The sequence below is a fragment of the Ursus maritimus genome, unplaced genomic scaffold, assembly GCF_017311325.1.
Source record: "Ursus maritimus isolate PB19 unplaced genomic scaffold, ASM1731132v1 scaffold_4, whole genome shotgun sequence".
NCBI classification, from domain to species: domain Eukaryota; kingdom Metazoa; phylum Chordata; class Mammalia; order Carnivora; family Ursidae; genus Ursus; species Ursus maritimus.
The window spans coordinates 89354384-89373675 of record NW_024426552.1 but is presented as its reverse complement, the minus strand read 5'-3'; the positions used below and the strand labels follow the sequence as shown (position 1 = coordinate 89373675).

The window sequence follows — 19292 nt, the reverse complement described above, 5'->3', positions numbered from 1 at the left end:
ACACATTCTATTTACAGGGTCTGAGTTACAGAACGGAACTCCAGGGGGAATGACTTTTCCAACTCTGGACTGGTTTTTCAATTTTAAAAGGCAGTAAACAAAATTATTTGCTGTAGATAACTGATTGCATATTTTTCTCAGTTTCAGTTAATTCCTTTTGCAGAAGTTTTCAAAACTAAAATAAAAAGATAATTCGAGGTGTTATAAAGCTAGTTCAAGAAATTGCAAGTTATATCAGAATCATTTCATGTGACCTTGGGCAAACCCCTTCATCTTTCTGGACCTGTATTTTGCACTGTATTTTCCTGCTTGTAAAATAAAGTAAGTAGATGGTTATCTAAGATCCCTTCCTAAAAACTATTTTTTCTATGACTAGTATTTTTCTTTGCGAGAGAGAGTATGCAAGGGGATGTGGGGGGCAGAGGGAGAGTGAGAGAGATCTTAAGCAGGCTCCACGCCCAGCACACTTAACCCACTGAGGCACCCAGGTACCCCACTATGACTAGGCTTAATTACTCACTCAACGGATACAACGACAGCATTCAGTTCTTCAGCCATTGCTGCACACAGTTCATCATAATACCGGATTTCTAAATGAGACAAAGGAACAATCAGCATTAAGCAAGTTCTTCAATACTATCCATTTTTAAATTCTGCTCATTGTGGATTGCGGTTAGACTTGGACTTAAGTTATTAATAATATAAAATAATAAATAAGCAAATGTGAACATATGTCTCATTAATAGGGTTACATATACAGATGTAAATTCCATCTGGTTTCTGATAAAATGTAATTAGTATAGAATAATAGGAAGTCCACATTAGATTACCCTTGAATGGGTTTTTAACTAACTAGACATTTATTTCATAATAGACTATATGAAATGCACCAAATTAATTCTGATTTTGTAGCCTTCCAAAAAACACAGCAAATAAACAGTTTCCTCCTTAGAACCACAAAATTTTTGTATTAATACTTTCATTTGCTGCAATTCAATTGAATTCTTCCAATTTGAAGAACAGCATATTCTGCTTAAGCCAACATATAAAAACTAGAATTTTAGGAAGTCTTAGCATTTCTTAGAAAGAGGATCCAAACGTTTGCAGTGACAGAAACAATTTTAATAACTACATAACCATCTGCCTAGCATCTCCAGCCCAAGCTCTTCCTCTGGCAGAAGTGACCAGTCAAAATCATGTAGACAAGGCCAGGTGGGCTTGTAATCCATGCTATTCATGCTATTTACACTTACTGGTCTCAGGGAATGTCTCACTTGGCAAGTATCCAATACTATAGACGCAATCATTTCTGTTATTCACTTCTGTTTCCTCCTCCCCTAGCACACATTAGGATAACCACAGGTATAGATTTGTACATAACTGTTCGAATATTGGAAGTCCTGCACCCCAGGAAACCCCTCAGTCCTGGACAAACTTACATACTTCATAAACATCTGTTGAAAACATGAACAAATCCATGAATAAAAGAATAAATAATGAATATGAAATGGGATTACTAGAAAAAGGTATGCTTTTTTGGCCTTTGCCGCATTAAAAAAATGCTATTTAAAAACACAAACAAGGAGTGCCTGGGTGAGTTCAAGCCCTGTGTCAGAATCCACGCTGGGTGTGGAGCCTGTATTAAAACAAACAAACAAACATACAAAACCCACAAACAAACGGGAACAAGTTGTCATTAACTTTAAACCTAGGGGATGCTGGGGCATCCAAGGGGATGCTGGCTCAGTTAGAAGAGCATGTGACTCTTGATCTCAGGATCATGAGTTTGAGCCTCCATGGAGTGTACAGATCACTTAAATAAATAAAACCTTAAAAAAAAAGCCATAGGGGATGCCAGTAGCTTTGGGCTGAAGATGAGAAAGTAGCTCCATGATAATTACAGGCAGAGATAAGGCCCTTACTTCCTCCTTAGTATGCTTTCTGCTGGGCTGTTTCACTTGGCTGCCTGCCATTTTGAATGTGTTCTGCTCATGAAAGTTATCAAACACCAAAGAGAATATTCTTGAATTTTTGCAACATTGTTTCCTTTTAATAGTGGTATACCTTTTCTATTTTCATCTTCGTTTTCATTAGCAGATGAAATGTGGATGAGTTAACATGTACATTCAGAAATACATAGAAAAATGTCTTCAAAACACGAGTCGTGAAAGAGCTGCAGATAATTTCCTCATATTCTGGCCCAGTGAAACTTCGACTTGTTTTGGTGCCGAAAGCTATTGTCAGCACTTCGCATAAGTTAGCCTATGATTTAGGTCACAGGAAATATTTTCAAAAGAGTCTGCCTAAATTCACAAGCAATAAACAAATAGGCAAAACCTTTATGTAGGGTAATCATATAATTAATCATCCAAGACAGGACCCTTTCAAGTGTGAGAAGGGGACACTATTAATAATTCTGCTGGGATAATAGGAGTAACTGACACTGTTCAAGGGAACCAAGGCAAACGGTCCTCCTCTCCTTACCAGAAAGGAAGTCAAACTCAATCACACATCTCTCCCAGGGCCAACCACAGCCCCCAAAGACCCGAAGGTGACTAGGACATACTTGCACTAGCCAAAGCCCAGCCTCCTCCGTGGATGTAAACAACGCCGCGTTTCAAAGGCTCTTCTGGCTTGGGGGAGCCCTCAAACACTCTGACTTCCACACCGTCAAAGTCAGTGTCGGTCACCTTCACCTGAGCCGATGACCATGCGCTTTTCTTGCCAAAAGAAACGATGATAAAATTCAGTGCGAGCAGATGATGGCTCAGGCCCAGGCAGTGTATCAGGTTGCTCTGCAGGACGAGGGAGGGAATACAGAGGGAGAACACCAGTCAACCTTGTCATCACCAGAGCCACATTCACCAACTCCCAGTGTCTGAATTATTATAAGCAATTGCCAGTACTCTTCAGGACTCACTGGCCACTTTTAATACAATAACAAATTATATTTGCTTTTTGCCTTTAGCGTTTGCAAGGTGTTTTCATACATGAGATCTTATTTTTTGGATCAGCTCTGAGAGGGAAATTGGACAGGTATAATCAGTCCGTTTTACCAAGAAGGCTTAGAAATTAAGCAAACATGAACATTTAGCTGGATAAGTGGTAGTTCTGGGACTGAAAACTAACACTTGTGAATTTTAGGATTTAGTCCTTTACTCCCCCCTCTCAATTAGCACATCACAGTTCCAACAACCTACTAGGAATGGAGGAAGAATACTTTATTTAAATGTCAATAAAAAATATGGAAGTTTCATATTTACTGTAAGTATTTTGAAAGTGTTTTGCAGCTTATATACTTAAGCATGTCTGTTGTTTTGAGAGTGAGGAAAGAAATGAGTGTGTGAGAGGCCAGGAGTAGAGGTAACTCTGGCCTCAGCATTGAGAAGCAGAACACCTCAGACATTACCAGGAGCTTTTCAGAAATGTGCAAGGAATAAACAGTCTGCCATCACTTCCCCTTTGAACCTGAGGGCATTGAGCTCCGGCATTAAGCATTTGCAGGAAGTTATCTGGTTAGAGAAAGAGCAAAGAGAGAAGAGACCCAAGTCATCCACCCAGCAAAGACCCTACAGAGTGTATTCCCCTCTTTCCACATCTTATACAAAGTCTTCCTCTTGAGTGCACTTATAAAACTGACCTCCCTGTAAGACTTAATGGCCATGTTTTCAAAGCCAGAGAACTGGAAGCCATCCGACAGCCAGTAACTTGTCCAACTAGAGAGGCTCACAAGTGTCAAAGAGTGATTGGAAACTTCCCTGGCACAGATGCATGGATTTAGATACTGTATCTCTTAGTGGCTCTCAAACTAGGGTAGAGGGACAGCTAGAGAGTAGCAGTGCCCTTCTGGAAAATAGGAAACAGAACACTGGTGATTAGTGAAATATGTAATGCCATCATAAGGTCAAGGAAACAATGTTACTAGTAGCAAAAATCAGGACTATAAAAAGTCTGTGCTACACCATAATACGGCTTTCAGCACATGCCTGGGGTGCACTGGTGTGCTGTAATACTGATCCCCTCACTCCTGGGAAGCCAAGGTCCTGAGAGCCCCTTACCCTGGTGTCCCATATAAAATATTATTATGGTATACATATGCCCAGCCATGAAAAGAGTTGGAAAGCACTGCATTATAAAACCATTGGCCAGTGTTTATGAAAAACAAAAACAACAGGCAATTAATCTAACCATGAAGAGCTAGGCCAGTAATTTCATTAGTATTTGCTTCTTGGCAATATAGCAGCAGAGCAAATAAATATTAATAAAATAATTCAATTTCCGTATCTATCAATTGCCCAAATTTATTGAAAAAGTTAAAACAACTCATAATGTGTTTGCTATGAAACAAATGTGTGTGATATGAAATAAATTCACACACACGCAGAATTCGAACCATTAATATAAGGTCCTTGGCAAATTGGGAAAAGGCAATCATCATTTGAGTTTCGTGGTAAAATGTCAGCCTTACTGGGGAATATTGATTTCCACCAAGACATAGCTAAGCATCACTGCATTCACTAAGATTTCTAGAGTTCACACATAAACCCTTGTCAATATCATTATCAATTAACAGAGAACACACAGGAACCATTCCATTTCTCACAGAACAAGTAGCTTGACAGGCATGAAATGATGAATATAAACAAAGCAATCGCAGGCTTGGCTGTGTTACTTTCTGGACTATTTTTTTTTTTTTAAGTTAAATGAAGACCACTGAATACTTAAGACAAAGTATATATGAGTTTCCTCAACTATAGGAAACCTGCAAAACAGGTGAATTGTCTTTATATCACAGATGAGAGAAGATTGTTCATGTTACAGGCAGCCTACCTCCAGTTTCCTTTATGCTCTGCAGGCTCTGAGTGCATGCAGACATGACTCAATTTGTCCATACCTTTTCCAAAATACCTCTGCCAGGTCGGCTTATGATCATTCACACTAACAGAATTTCTGAACAACTATCTGCATTGCTCACAATACTGGCAGGGTGAGGTGGGAGCAGAAGTGTTGATTTGAAAGGGACAGTTTATATGGGAGAAACAGAGAAGCAGAAAGGAGTAAGATAGGGTCACACAGGTGCTAAAATAAAGCGGTGCTGATGCTTGGAACTGCGTTGATAAATCAGAGAATGAAAAATAGTTATCCTCCAGAATATACCAAGATTATTTCAAAATTTGAAAACAGAGACACTCACACAGTAATCTGTCACCAACCACTCTCAGTATTAACTATTGTTAATAATAGTTATCACTGTCTGAGTGCCTACAGTGCTAGGGTAGGGTAGTCCTATTCAGGATGGGATGACATTCACATGTCTATGTGATATCATGTGGCATGAAAAAATTATAAATATTATCTTTTTTCTCCGATACGTACTGTTTCCCTTAGCTCTTCTCACTGCTCCCCTACCATCCCAATCTTTCTGTAGTTGTTACTTCTGGGAGGCGGTATGAGAACAAATAGCAAAGAAGCAGGAGTGACTTCATACTTTTGATTTTCAAAGCCTATATCCTTTGGAGAACCAAAAATTAGACATCGATTTAGAAGATCACATGATGAATAAGAAGTCTCCTAAAATAGAAAATGATTCTCCAAACTAAGTAGTGGGAGAGGGGAGGAGAAAGTATTGGAGACGAAGTGAGGAATGTATGGATTGATATCTCAAACCCAGTCAAAAGAGAATCCTGAGACACAGCAACCCCCAGATATGTCTGTGGAATCTGACATTAGTAGATACATGCCCTGTGCCCAGACAGAACCTTGGAAGGAGGCAAGACCCTAGGGAAGAGTGGCTGCAAGCTATGTCTAAGAAGATGGTGCCTCAAATGGCCTCAGAGAGTTCCTCAGGCTTCCACTAGTACAGGGGCAGCTGAATGATTCCATATTCCAAAAAAGGCATAAAAGTGGCAAGGGCTGCATGAGTGTCTCACAGATGGACCTGAGACCACCTTTCCATTAGCCATGGCCCATTATATGCTTTCAAGGATCCAATGGGAATAGAGGAGAGCATTAATGAACTCAAAGGGCTCTTGTAAATTAGAACAAAGGATATTCCAGGACAATGTGTAGGACTCAGACACCAAAGACCACAGGGAACAATGATGTGGAAAAATGACGTGAGCTAAGGATGAGTACCCAGATGGCCTCCCCCCACTCATTATGCCTCAACATTGTATAAGGCCCTCTGAAACCTAAAAGTAAACAGCAATTAGGGGAATACCTAAATTTATGGGAATGAAGTTCTACCTTAAAAACGTAGACTCAAAATACAGATGAAGTTTTATTTCTTGCATCCTTGAGTTTGTGAAGTGGGATTCAGATCCACCCCAAAAAACATTCTCGAATTAACAGTTTCCTGAAATCTCCTTAGAAGTAGTTGGAAAATTCCAGTAGCACAAAGAAGCAGGCCAAGTTTTCAAAGCCCCACAGGTTGAGAATTGACCAATTCCTGGCCAGTTGAAGTACTCTAGGGCAGTGCTATGGGTCTTAAAACTTGCCCCCATAACCATTCCAGGATCTAGGGGAGAAATTCTGCCTCAGGACATGGAAGGGATGAGGATACTCATTATACCACAGTGGAACCAGACACAACAGAAAAGGTGGGCCACTGGCTCCCTACCCACGCGCAATGGCTGAAGATCAAAGGACAAGCAAGAATCAAAGGAAGCAAAGCAGAAGCTGTGCTCTGTTTATCAACATACAAGTTAGTTGTTACGTTTGTGAATGGGGTTGTTCTCTGTTAACGCATTCAACATGTAAATTATGAAGTCGATTCCACGGGCAGGGAAGCTTAAGGCAGGGAGAAAGAGACAGTCTTCAGGAGCTTGGGGAAATAGAGGAGAACCAAGATCTGTAAATAATAACTAATGTTAGCCAAGCAATACAAGCACGAAGGGAGAGCTAGATAAAAGGTTGCACGAGCTCAGAGAAGGAAGGAATTATTTCTGTCTGTTCTTCCTGGGATGAAATCCGGTAAGGCTTCTAGCCTAAATTGTGGCTTAATGGAAGATGAAGCATGGGTAGCAAAAAAAAAAAAGCGTTGGAAACCAAGATGTAAAAGTGTTGGGCAAGTGCTATAATTCAGAGACCTCCGGGAAGGTCAGGTACGTAAGGCAAGTGGAGGCGGGGGAGTGTGGAGATAAAAGGCTCGACCTAAGAGGCACGCATAGCGCTGAGGTCAACAGCACACCCTCCAGCCCTAGAGTGCCTGAGTGAAAGGCCCAGCGCCCCCAGTTACCAGTAGTGGGAACTTGGGCAAGTTACTAAACCTCTCTGCGTCTGGCTTTCTCATCTATAAAATGCTAACTACTTCAAAAGATAGTTGTGAAGCTGAAAAAAGGTAAAAACACCTACAGCAGCACCTGGCACATACTAAGCTTTATATGAATTGGATATTATTATTATTATTTTTTTAAAGATTGTATTTATTTATTTGACAGAGCCAGCGAGAGAGGGAACACAAGCTGGGGGGGCGGGGTGGGAGAGGAAGACACAGGCTCCCAGCAGAGGAGCCTGATGTGGGGCTCGATCCCAGAACACCGGGATCACGCCCTGAGCCGAAGGCAGATGCTTAATGACTGAGCCACCCAGGTGCCCCTGGATATTATTATTATTATTATTATTAATATTATTATTCCCCTGATCCAGAGATCTTTGCAGGAAAAAATGTGAGCCCAGGGACAGACAGTCCAGTGTTTCTAGGGAAGCTGAGACTATCATTTTTCCCATTATGTACATTTGTTTTTAGGACCACGCTGATTACCAAGTTCTGAAATTATTATGGGTTAAACAGATGTAAAATAATTATCTGTAAAAAGTTCATTTGAAGGCGCCTGGGTGGCTCAGTCAGTTAAGCATCTGCCTTCAGCTCAAGTCATGATTCCGGGGTCCTGGGATCAAGACCCTCGTTGTTGGGCTCCCTTCTCAATAACTTAGCCTGTGGTCAAATTTCTACATGAACCAACCACATTAAATACTTAAAACATCTATTGTAACTCACTACACGCTTCATTTCCCATATTCAAAGTTCAATTCTGTCAGTGGTTCTCCAGTTTTACCAGTGATGGCCACTTTATGCTGTCAAACAGCTTTTAAATTCTCCTATTCAGATTCTGGTCTATTTCCCGCCTCTTAAAAAAAAAATCATGGAATATCTGCATGAAAATTATGGTCATATTCTTCAAATACTGTGAAGTTTGAGTGTATTTTTAAATGCAGATTTTTTTATTGCCACACAAATTATATGACTCACACTTAAGCCCAAGTGATTCACTAATGAAGAAATTTTGTTTTACAAAAACCCATAATGTCTGTGGCAAGAAACTACCAAAGGTCAGACAATTATAATTCAGCAAGTATTAATTAGGCACCTACTGTATGTAAAGACTCTGCTACATGCTGTAAGAACGCAAAGGTGGGTAAAAGATGGACTGAGAACCTAAGTGGTTAAGAATTTAAATGTTGTCTGGGTCCCTCCCTTTCCCCAAATTTCCATCTCTCCTTAAGCTTTCACAGTTCTCTGACCTTTCTCTGAGACTTCTAAGGAAAATCCTCTGATTTTAAAGCTTTGATTCATACTACTTTTTTTTTTTTTTAGTTGCCGACAAAACAAAACACGCCTGCAGGCACATCTGGACTGAGGACCACCAGTTGCAAGTTCCGGTGTAGAGGTAATCCAGTCTGACTGAAGGTATAGCTGAAAGATAGTGGCAGATTAATGCTTTTAAGTGTAGGCCCTAGTTGTCAATGGTGAAATAGCAAATATTCTCGGACACTTTTTTTTTTTTTAGTGAGACTATACTTTGGGAAGAATTTCAGCGGTGGTGTATACAACAGATTGGTGGGAAAAGAGACTGGAGGCAGGGGTAACAGCTGTAAGAATTTGGCAATTCTCCACAGGAGGGAAAAATGTCTGCCCCAGGAGAATACAGAGGAGGAAACATATATAAAAGAGATCACTGAGGCAGAGTTAATGGGCCTTGGCACCTGCTGACAGAATGGAGGGACTGGGATCAGGTGGGCAGGCCGGTGGGATACATAGAGAAAGAATTCAAAGTTACTGGAGGGTCTTCACTTGGGGTATGAGAAGCAGAAAATACAGGCAGAAGAACAGTCAGGGAAGGTAAGATAAGTTCCATTTCAGAATTGTTCCATTTAAAGCCAATGGAACATTTAGGTGGATGGGTCAGAGATCCAAGGAGTTCAGGCCTGGCGGAAGAAGTCAGAAGTAACTGTTAATAACTCAAGCACCACACAAACATGGGGACATCCTAGATGTTCACAACAGATGATTAGGATACGATGCAGAAACTTCAAGAACAGAGATATGGTACCCTAAAGTACAAAGGTATGTGACCCAGCCTGGAAGAGAAGAGACGGAGGCTGTATCAGCTGAGTTTAAGTGTTAATGAATGTTCAGTTGGCTGGAGATTGAAGGAGGGTGGGAAAAGGCACACAGATATTCGTGGCTGTGGGACAGGTGTTCCACATTTCAGTCTTCTGTCCACCACCCACACTTTGCTTCACAAATACTTGCCATCGCTTTCCTCCAACAGGGGTGGAAAGTCATCAAAGTGTTCTTTCCTATTCCCACCCAGATTACAAGTATAAAAAGAATTCCTTCACTTGCTGAGGCTGGATCTCCATTTCAGCCCAACTCTGATGAAAGGGCGGAGCTGTCTGAGCACCATTTTTGGAAGGCTTTCAGCCACATAGTAAATTCCACTTCCTTCGGGAAAATCAACTTCCTTAGGGAAAACAGGAGTTGTAAAATTGAATAAAATAAAAACGGAAACTTTGGGAACACCATCACTTCAAGCAGACAGTGGGCAGACAAGAAAGAACCCGTCTTTAAAAGATCACTCCATCCTCCCTCCCCCCAAGAAAGAGGAAGAATTATTTATTAGCATAGCAAGAGAAACAAGAGACTGGCGAAGTTAATGGGGAAGACAGTTTCAAGAAAGAGCAAGTTGTTAAACGTCTAAGGGGAGGCCAAGCAGGTCATGGGTGTTGGCAGTATGGTCATGGGATCACTGGTGAACCTGGTGAACCTAATAAGACCAATTTAGTTAGAGAGATAGGACTGGGAGCCAGACGGTATTGCTTTGCAAAGTGAGTGGTAGTGAAGAAATAGAGACAGCGAAGATAAATACTTCCACTGTAGAGATTAGGAAAGCTGTAGGGTAACAGGCTAAGGGAAAGTAAAGAAAACCTGTTTTGTTTTGCTTTAGATGAGAGAGACTTGAGCCTGGTTGTAGGGAAAGAGCCTGTGAACGAGGGGAGACAAAAGTTACACAGGAGGAAAAAAAAAAAAAAAAAAGACAAGTGAATTGAGACACTGGAGGAAGAAGAAAGAGATCCTCGGAAGGACCGGCCTTGAGGGAGGCCGTGGGGTGAGCTTGCGGTAGGTGGGGAAGGAAGCTGAGATGAATCTTTAGAAGTTGACTTCTGCTGAGATCAGTTCTGTCTTTACCTAAAGCAGACAGCGGCTTTTCAAAGACTGCTTGCTCTCTTTGAAGGCAACTCATTACAACTTGACTCCCAGCCCCATACCTCTGACAAAACTGGCCTCATTGGGTTCACTAATGACTCCACGACTCCCATTGCCAACACCAATGACCTACCTGGCTTCTCTGTGGGCATTTAACAACAATTTGCTCTTCCTTGAAACTCTCTCCCCCCCCTTTTTTTGTTTTTTTAAGATTTTATTTGTTTATTTGACAGAGAGAGACAGCCAGCGAGAGAGGGAACACAAGCAGGGAGAGTGGGAGAGGAAGAAGCAGGCTCTTAGCAGAGAAGCCTGATGTGGGGCTCGATCCCAGAACGCTGGGATCACGCCCTGAGCTGAAGGCAGACACTTAAGGACTGTGCCACCCAGGCGCCTGAAACTCTCTCCCCCTTTAACTTCTCCAATATCTTGTCTCTTTTGCCATACTAATAATGAATTCCTTTGGGGGGAAGTTCTTTTATTGATTATTTCTTCCTCTCCTGCCCACTGGTCCTTTATGTGATGGTGTTGCCCAAGTTTCCATTCTTTATTTCATTCAGCTTTACAATTCTTGCTTTCCCTAAGCAAGTCAATGTACTATTATGGCTCAATGCTCAGCAGATGGGAAGTGCTTACCAGCAGTTTATTAAATTAGATGGCTCTGACCTCCATCCATACGCTAATGACTTCTAGATTTCTATCTCCAGTCCCTGATCTACCATTCTTAAGCTCCAGATTCATATTTCCAACCATATACAGGATCTAGCCTATAAATTCTTCAAAATTAACATGTTCTACTCTCCCTTCTTCACCTCCAACCCAACAACTCCATTAAATTCTCAATTAATAATCTCACCATAAATCTAGCTTCCAAGCTACAGACGTTGATATTTTCTTCAGCTTCTCCCTTCTCTCATATGATATCCAATCATTGATTCATGTCAATTCCATCTGCCAACATTTTCTGAGTCTTGCTTTACCACTAGTCTCTACACCAACACACACTGCTGCCTTGATTAGACGCTCATTATTTCCTGTATTTGCCTATTAACTTGAATACTAGAGAACTCTTTTTCTATTACCTGCTGCATATTGCTGTTAGAGTGCTTGCCTTGAAAAGTCAATCATGTTACTTGGCTGCTTAAAAACCGTCCATTGACTTCTAGGTTCCTACAGAGAAAAATCTGATTGGCATGTTCTTTTTTTTTTTTTTTTGACATTTTAATGTTTTATTAGTTTTACATAGGTGACAAAAACAATGAAAAATCAGAGCAATGGTACAGTAAAGGGTTCAAAAGGAATATTCATTAAGCAACATTACTGAAATGATTTAATTTATCCAAGTTACTTTTAGTATCCAAGACATGGAACTGGCGCAGATGAACTTGTGTTCCAAGGGTTTATCTCCTGTATGGTCACGTTTCCCCTAAATCTGGCCATAGTACCCCCCACACTGTGGACTTTCAGGAAAGACCGATGAATAAAAAGCTATGGCTTAAGCTCTTAGGATAACGTGAGATGCTTCGCCGGAAAAATACTCCAAAAGGAAAGACATTTCTCTAAGATCACCTGATTATTAGTTGAGGTCTTTAAAGCCTCAAAATGAACAGTTTTTTAAACTTCCAGAAAAGAAAGAATCGAACCGAACAAAACAAGGTGGCGAGTCATTGAGCGCCTGTCTTGGCTTAGGGCGTGATCCCGGCGTTCGAAAGGAGTCCCCTCATTGGGCTCCTCCACTGGGATCCTGCTTCTTCCTCTCCCACTCCCCTGCTTCTGTTCCCTCTCTCGCTGGTTGGCTGCCACATAAATAAATAAATAAAATCTTTAAAGAAGAAGCCCACATCCCTAAGATCCCTATAAAACAAGGCACGGCCTGGGACCCAGTCAATAATTTGGGCTCTGGACAACCCCCAACCTCTCCTCATCAGAATGACAAGAAGGAGAAGCCCCCAGCAAAGAAAAGAGGTGAGTCTGTGGCCTCTGCCACAGAAATAATGGATATGGATGTAACCAAAGTATCAGAAATGGAATTCAGAGTAACGATGGTCAAAATGATGAGTTGAATTGAAAAAAGTATTAACGAAAAGGTTACTGAGAATATAGAATCCCTAAAGACAGAAATGAGAGCGAATCTGACAGAAATTAAAAATTCTATGAGCCAAATGCAGGCAAAACTAGAGGCTTTGATGGCCAGGGTCACAGAAGCAGAGGAACGGGTTAGTGAATTGGAGGATGGGTTAATAGAGGAAAAAATGAAAATAGAAGATGGTCTTAAAAAAATCCACGCCCACGAATGTAGGTTACGGGAGATTACTGACTCAATGAAACGATCCAATGTTAGAATCATCGGCATCCCCGAGGGGGTGGAGAAAAACAGAGGTCTAGAAGAGATATTTGAACAAATTGTAGCTGAAAACTTCCCTAATCTAGCGAGGGAAACAAACATTCGTGTCCGAGAGGCAGAGAGGACCCCTCCCAAGCTCAACCATGACAAACCTACGCCACGTCACGTCATAGTGCAATTCGCAAATATTAGATCCAAGGATACAGTATTGAAAGTGGCCAGGGCAAAGAAATTTCTCACGCACTGGCAAAGGCATCAGAATTACATCAGACCTGTCTACACAGACCTGGAATGAGAGAAAGGGTTGGGGGAGCATATTTAAAGCTCTTTCAGAGAAAAACAAGCAGCCAAGGATCCTTTATCCAGCAAGGCTGTCATTCAGAATTGATGGAGAAACAAAGCCATTTCAGAATCGCCAGTCACTAACCAATTTCGGAACCACAAACCAGCCCTACAGGAGATATTACGGGGTTCTATAAAAGTAAAAGGCCCCAAGAGTGATACAGAACAGAAAGTCACAGCCAATACAAACAAAGACTTTACTGGCAACATGGCATCATTAAAATCATATCTCTCAGTACTCAGTCTTAATGTGAATGGCTTACATTCTCCCATAAAACGCCACAGGGTTGCAGATTGGATAAAAAGAAATGACCCATCCATTTGCTGTCTACAAGAGACTCATTTCAAACCCAAAGATGCATTCAGACTGAGAGTAAGGGGATGGAGTACCATCTTTCATGCAAATGGACCTCAAAAGAAAGCTGGGGTAGCAATTCTCATATCAGATAGATTGGATTTTAAACTACAGACTATAGTTAGAGACGCAGAAGGGCACTATATTATTCTTAAAGGAACTATTCAACAAGTGGATATGACAATTATAAATATATATGCCCCCAACAGGGGAGCAGCAAGATACACAAGCCAACTCTTAACCAGAATAAAGAGACATATACATAAAAATACATTAATAGTAGGGGACCTCAACACTCCACTATCAGAAATAGAACACCCTGGCAAAAACTAAGCAAAGAATCAAAGGCTTTGAACGCCATACTTGACGAGTTGGACCTCATAGATATACATAGGACACTACACCCCAGAACCAAAGAATACTCATTCTATTCTAATCCCCATGGAACATTCTCAAGAATAGACCATGTTCTGGGACACAAAACAGGTCTCAACCGATACCAAAAGATTGAAATTATCCCCTGCATATTCTCAGACCACAAAGCTCTGAAATTGGAACTCAACCACAAGGAAAACTTTGGAAGAAACTCAAACACTTGGAGACTAAGAACCATCCTGCTCAGGAATGACTCGATAAACCAGGAAATCAAAAATCAAATTAAACAATTTATGGAGACCAATGAGAATGAAAACACAACGGTCCAAAACCTATGGGATACTGCAAAGGCAGTCCTAAGGGGGAAATACATAGCCATCCAAGCCTCACTCAAAAGAATAGAAAAATCTAAAATGCAGTTTTTATATTCTCACCTCAAGAAGCTGGAACAGCAACAGAGGGACAGGCCTAATCCACGCACGAGGAAGCAGTTGACAAAGATTAGAGCAGAAATCAATCAATCAGAAACCAGAAGTACAGTAGAGCAGATCAACAGGACTAGAAGCTGGTTCTTTGAGAGAATCAATAAAATTGACAGACCACTGGCAACACTTATCCACAAGAAAAGAGAAAGGACCCAGATTATTAAAATTATGAATGAAAAGGAGAGGTCACTGAGAACACCATTGAAATTGGAAGGATTATTAGAAATTTTTATCAACAGCTATATGCCAATAAATTAAGCAATCTGGAAGAGATGGAATCCTTCCTGGAAACCTATAAACTACCAAGATTGAAACCGGAAGAAATTGATTTCTTAAACAGGCCAATTAATTATGAAGAAATTGAGTCAGTGATAAACAACCTTCCAAATAACAAAACTCCAGGCCCGGACGGTTTTCCTGGGGAATTCTACCAAACATTCAAAGAAGAAATAATACCGATTCTCCTAAAGCTATTTCAAAAACTAGAAACAGAAGGAAAGCTACCAAACTCATTCTATGAGGCCAATATTACCTTGATCCCCAAACCAGGCAAAGACCCCTCAAAAGGAGAATTACAGACCGATTTCCCTAATGAATATGGACACCAAAATCCCAACAAGATACTTGCTAATAGAATCCAACAGTACATTAAAAGGATTATCCATCATGATCAAGTGGGATTCATACCTGGGATGCAAGCGTGGTTCAATATTCACAAATCAATCAGCGTGATACATCATATCAACAAGAAAAGACTCAGAACCATATGATCTTCCTCAATCGATGCCAAAAAGCATTTGACAAAATACAGCATCCTTTCCTGATTAAAACCCTTCAGAGTGTAGGAATAGAAGGTACATTTCTCAATCTCATAAAAGCCATCTATGAAAAGCCTACTGCAAATATTATTCTCAATGGGGAAAAGCTGGAAGCCTTTCCTTAAGATCAGAACTCGACAAGGATGCCCACTCACCACTATTATTTAACATAGTACTAGAAGTCCTTGCAACAGCAATCAGACGACAAAAAGGGATCAAAGGTATCCAAATCGGCAAAGAAGAAGTCAAAATGTTCTCTTCGCAGATGACATGATACTCTATATGGAAAACCCAAAAGAAGCCACTCCCAAACTATTAGAAGTTATAGAGCAATTCAGTAACGTTGGATACAAAGTCAATGCTCAGAAATCAGTTGCATTTCTATACACGAATAACAGACCAAAGAAAGAGAAATTAGGAAATCCATCCCATTTACAATAGCACCAAAAACCAATACGTTACCTTGAATTAACTTAACCAGAGACGATAAGGGTCTATATTCTAGAAACTATAAATCACTCTTTGAAAGACATTGAGGAAGACATAAAAAGATGGAAAGATATTCCATGCTCATGAATTGGAAGAATTAACATAGTTAAAATGTCCATGCTACCCAGAGCAATCTACACTTTCAGTGCTATCCCGATCAAAATACCGAGGACATTTTTCAAAGAACTGGAACAAATAGTCCTTAAATTTGTGTGGAAACAGAAAAGGCCCCACTCCCAAGGAACTGCTGAACAAGGAAAACAAGCTGGGGCATCACAATGCCGGATTTCGAGCTGTACTAAAAGCTGTGATCACAAAGACAGCATGGTACTGGCACAAAAACAGACACATAGACCAATGGAACAGAATAGAGAGCCCAGAAATGACACCTCGGCTCTTTGGGCAACTAATATTTGATAAAGCAGGAAAAAACATCTGGTGGGAAAAAGACAGTCTCTAATAAATGGTGCTGGGAAAATTGGACAGCTACATGAAAAAGAATGAAACTTGACCACTTGCTCACACCATACACAAAAATAAACCCAAATGGATGAAAGACTCGATGTGAGATAGAATCCATCAAAATTCTAGAGGAGAACATAGGCAGCAACCTCTACGACATCGGCCAAAGCAACCTTTCTCATGACACATCCCCAAAGGCAAGAGAAACAAAAGATAAAATGAATTTATGGACTTCATCAAGATTAAAAGTTTCTGCACAGCCAAGGAAACAGTCAGAAAAACTAAGAGGCAGCCCACGGTAGTGGGAGGAATATATTTGCAAATGACACTACAGATAAAGGACTGGTATCCAAGATCTACAAAGAACTTCTCAAACTCAGTACACGAGAAACAAAACAAAAAATGGGCAGAAGATATGAACAGACACTTTTCCTCCAATGAAGACATAAATGGCTAACAGACACATGAAAAAATGTTCAAAATCATTAGCCATCAGGGAAATTCAAATCAAAAACCGCACTGAGATACCACCTACGCCAGTTAGAATGGCAAAAAATAGACAAGGCAAGAAACAACAATTGCTTGGAGAGGATGTGGAGAAAGGGGATCCCTCCTACATTGTTGGTGGGAATGCAAGTTGGTACAGCCACTCTGGAAAACAGTGTGGAGGTCCCTAAAAGTTAAAAATTGAGCTACCCTATGATCCAGCTCATTGCACTACTGGGTGTTTACCCCAAAGATACAGACGTAGGGAAGAGAAGGGCCATATGCACCTAAATGTTCATAGCAGCAATGTCCCCAATAGCTAAATCGTGGGAAGGAGCCGAGATGCCCTTCAACAGATGACTGGATTAAGGAAGGTGGTCCATATATACAATGGAATATTACTTCAGCTATCAGAAAGAACAAGTTCTCAACATTTGCTACAACATGGACGGCACTGGAGGAGATAATGCTAAGTGAAATAAGTCAAGCAGAGAAAGACAACTATCATATGATTTCTCTCATCTATGGAACATAAGAACTAGGAAGATCGGTAGGGGAAGAAAGGGATAAAGAAAGGGGGGGTAATCAGAAGGGGGAATGAAACATGAGAGACTATGGACTATGAGAAACAAACTGAGGACCTCAGAGGGGGGTGGGGAATGGGATAGACCGGTGTGATGGGTAGTGGCGGGCATGGCGCATGGTGCCCTGGGTGTTATACGCAACTAATGAATCATCGAGCCTTACATCGGAAACCGGGGATGTACTGTATGGTGACTAACATAATATAATAAAAAATCATTAAAAAAAAAAAGTTCAAAGGATTTTCTAAAGTTAATAGGTAGAATATTTTAAATGGGGAAAAATAAATTTGTGTGTACATGTATCTAATTATTATGTGGAGTTCGCTGCTGATGAAACTTACAAAAATCAATGAGCTTTCTAAGGTTCAATTAGATACTTTCTAGAAAGAAAGTTTAAAAAACTGTTCATTTTGAGGCTTTAAAGACCTCAACTAATAATCAGGTGATCTTAGAGAAATGTCTTTCCTTTTGGAGTATTTTTCCGGCGAAGCATCTCACGTTATCCTAAGAGCTTAAGCCATAGCTTTTATTCATCGGTCTTTTCCTGAAAGTCCACAGTGTGGGGGTACTATGGCCAGATTTAGGGGAAACGTGACCATACAGGAGATAAACCCTTGGAACACAAGTTCATCTGCGCCAGTTCCATGTCTTGGATACTAAAAGTAACTTGGATAAATTAAATCATTTCAGTAATGTTGCTTAATGAATATTCCTTTTGAACCCTTTACTGTACCATTGCTCTGATTTTTCATTGTTTTTGTCACCTATGTAAAACTAATAAAACATTAAAATGTCAAAAAAAAAAAAAAAGAACATGCCAATCAGATTTTTCTGTAGGAACCTAGAAGTCAATGGACTTTTTTAAGCAGCCAAGTAACATGATTGACTTTTCAAGGCAAGCACTCAACAGCAATATGCAGCAGGTAATAGAAAAGAGTTCTCTAGTATTCAAGTTAATAGGCAAATACAGGAAATAATGAGCGCCTAATCAAGGCAGCAGTGTGTGTTGGTGTAGAGACTAGTGGTAAAGCAAGACTCAGAAAATGTTGGCAGATGGAATTGACATGAATCAATGATTGGATATCATATGAGAGAAGGGAGAAGCTGAAGAAAATATCAACGCCTGTAGCTTGGAAGCTAGATTTATGGTGAGATTATTAATTGAGAATTTAATGGAGTTGTTGGGTTGGAGGTGAAGAAGGGAGAGTAGAACATGTTAATTTTGAAGAATTTAGAGGCTAGATCCTGTATATGGTTGGAAATATGAATCTGGAGCTTAAGAATGGTAGATCAGGGACTGGAGATAGAAATCTAGAAGTCATTAGCGTATGGATGGAGGTCAGAGCTCATCTAATTTAATAAACTGCTGGTAAGCACTTCCCATCTGCTGAGCATTGAGCCATAATGTACATTGACTTGCTTAGGGAAAGCAAGAATTGTAAAGCTGAATGAAATAAAGAATGGAAACTTGGGCAACACCATCACATAAAGGACCAGTGGGCAGGAGAGGAAGAAATAATCAATAAAAGAACTTCCCCCAAAGGAATTCATTATTAGTATGGCAAAAGAGACAAGATATTGGAGAAGTTAAAGGGGAGAGAGTTTCAGGCGCCTGGGTGGCACAGTCCTTAAGTGTCTGCCTTCAGCTCAGGGCGTGATCCCAGCGCTCTGGGATCGAGCCCCACATCAGGCTTCTCTGCTAAGAGCCTGCTTCTTCCTCTCCCACTCTCCCTGCTTGTGTTCCTCTCTCGCTGGCTGTCTCTCTCTGTCAAATAAACAAATAAAATCTTTAAAAACAAAAAAGGGGGGGAGAGAGTTTCAAGGAAGAGCAAATTGTTGTTAAATGCCCACAGAGAAGCCAGGTAGGTCATTGGTGTTGGCAATGGGAGTCGTGGAGTCATTAGTGAACCCAATGAGGCCAGTTTTGTCAGAGGTATGGGGCTGGGAGTCAAGTTGTAATGAGTTGCCTTCAAAGAGAGCAAGCAGTCTTTGAAAAGCCGCTGTCTGCTTTAGGTAAAGACAGAACTGATCTCAGCAGGTCAATTCTAAAGATTCATCTCAGCTTC

The 19292-nt window shown here is 40.6% G+C and overlaps 1 protein-coding gene across 1 annotated transcript in view; it reads right to left on the bottom strand.

Annotated features, from left to right (window-relative positions):
* NCEH1 (neutral cholesterol ester hydrolase 1) overlaps positions 1–19292 on the bottom strand; it is a 65665-nt gene that overhangs the window by 14737 nt on the left and 31636 nt on the right. Inside the window, exons 2-3 of the mRNA XM_008705327.2 lie at positions 2567–2795; positions 521–590 (exon numbers count right to left, since the gene is read on the bottom strand). Of these exons, the coding sequence (XP_008703549.1) occupies positions 521–590; positions 2567–2795 (299 nt within the window). The remainder of the gene's footprint in view (positions 1–520; positions 591–2566; positions 2796–19292) is intronic.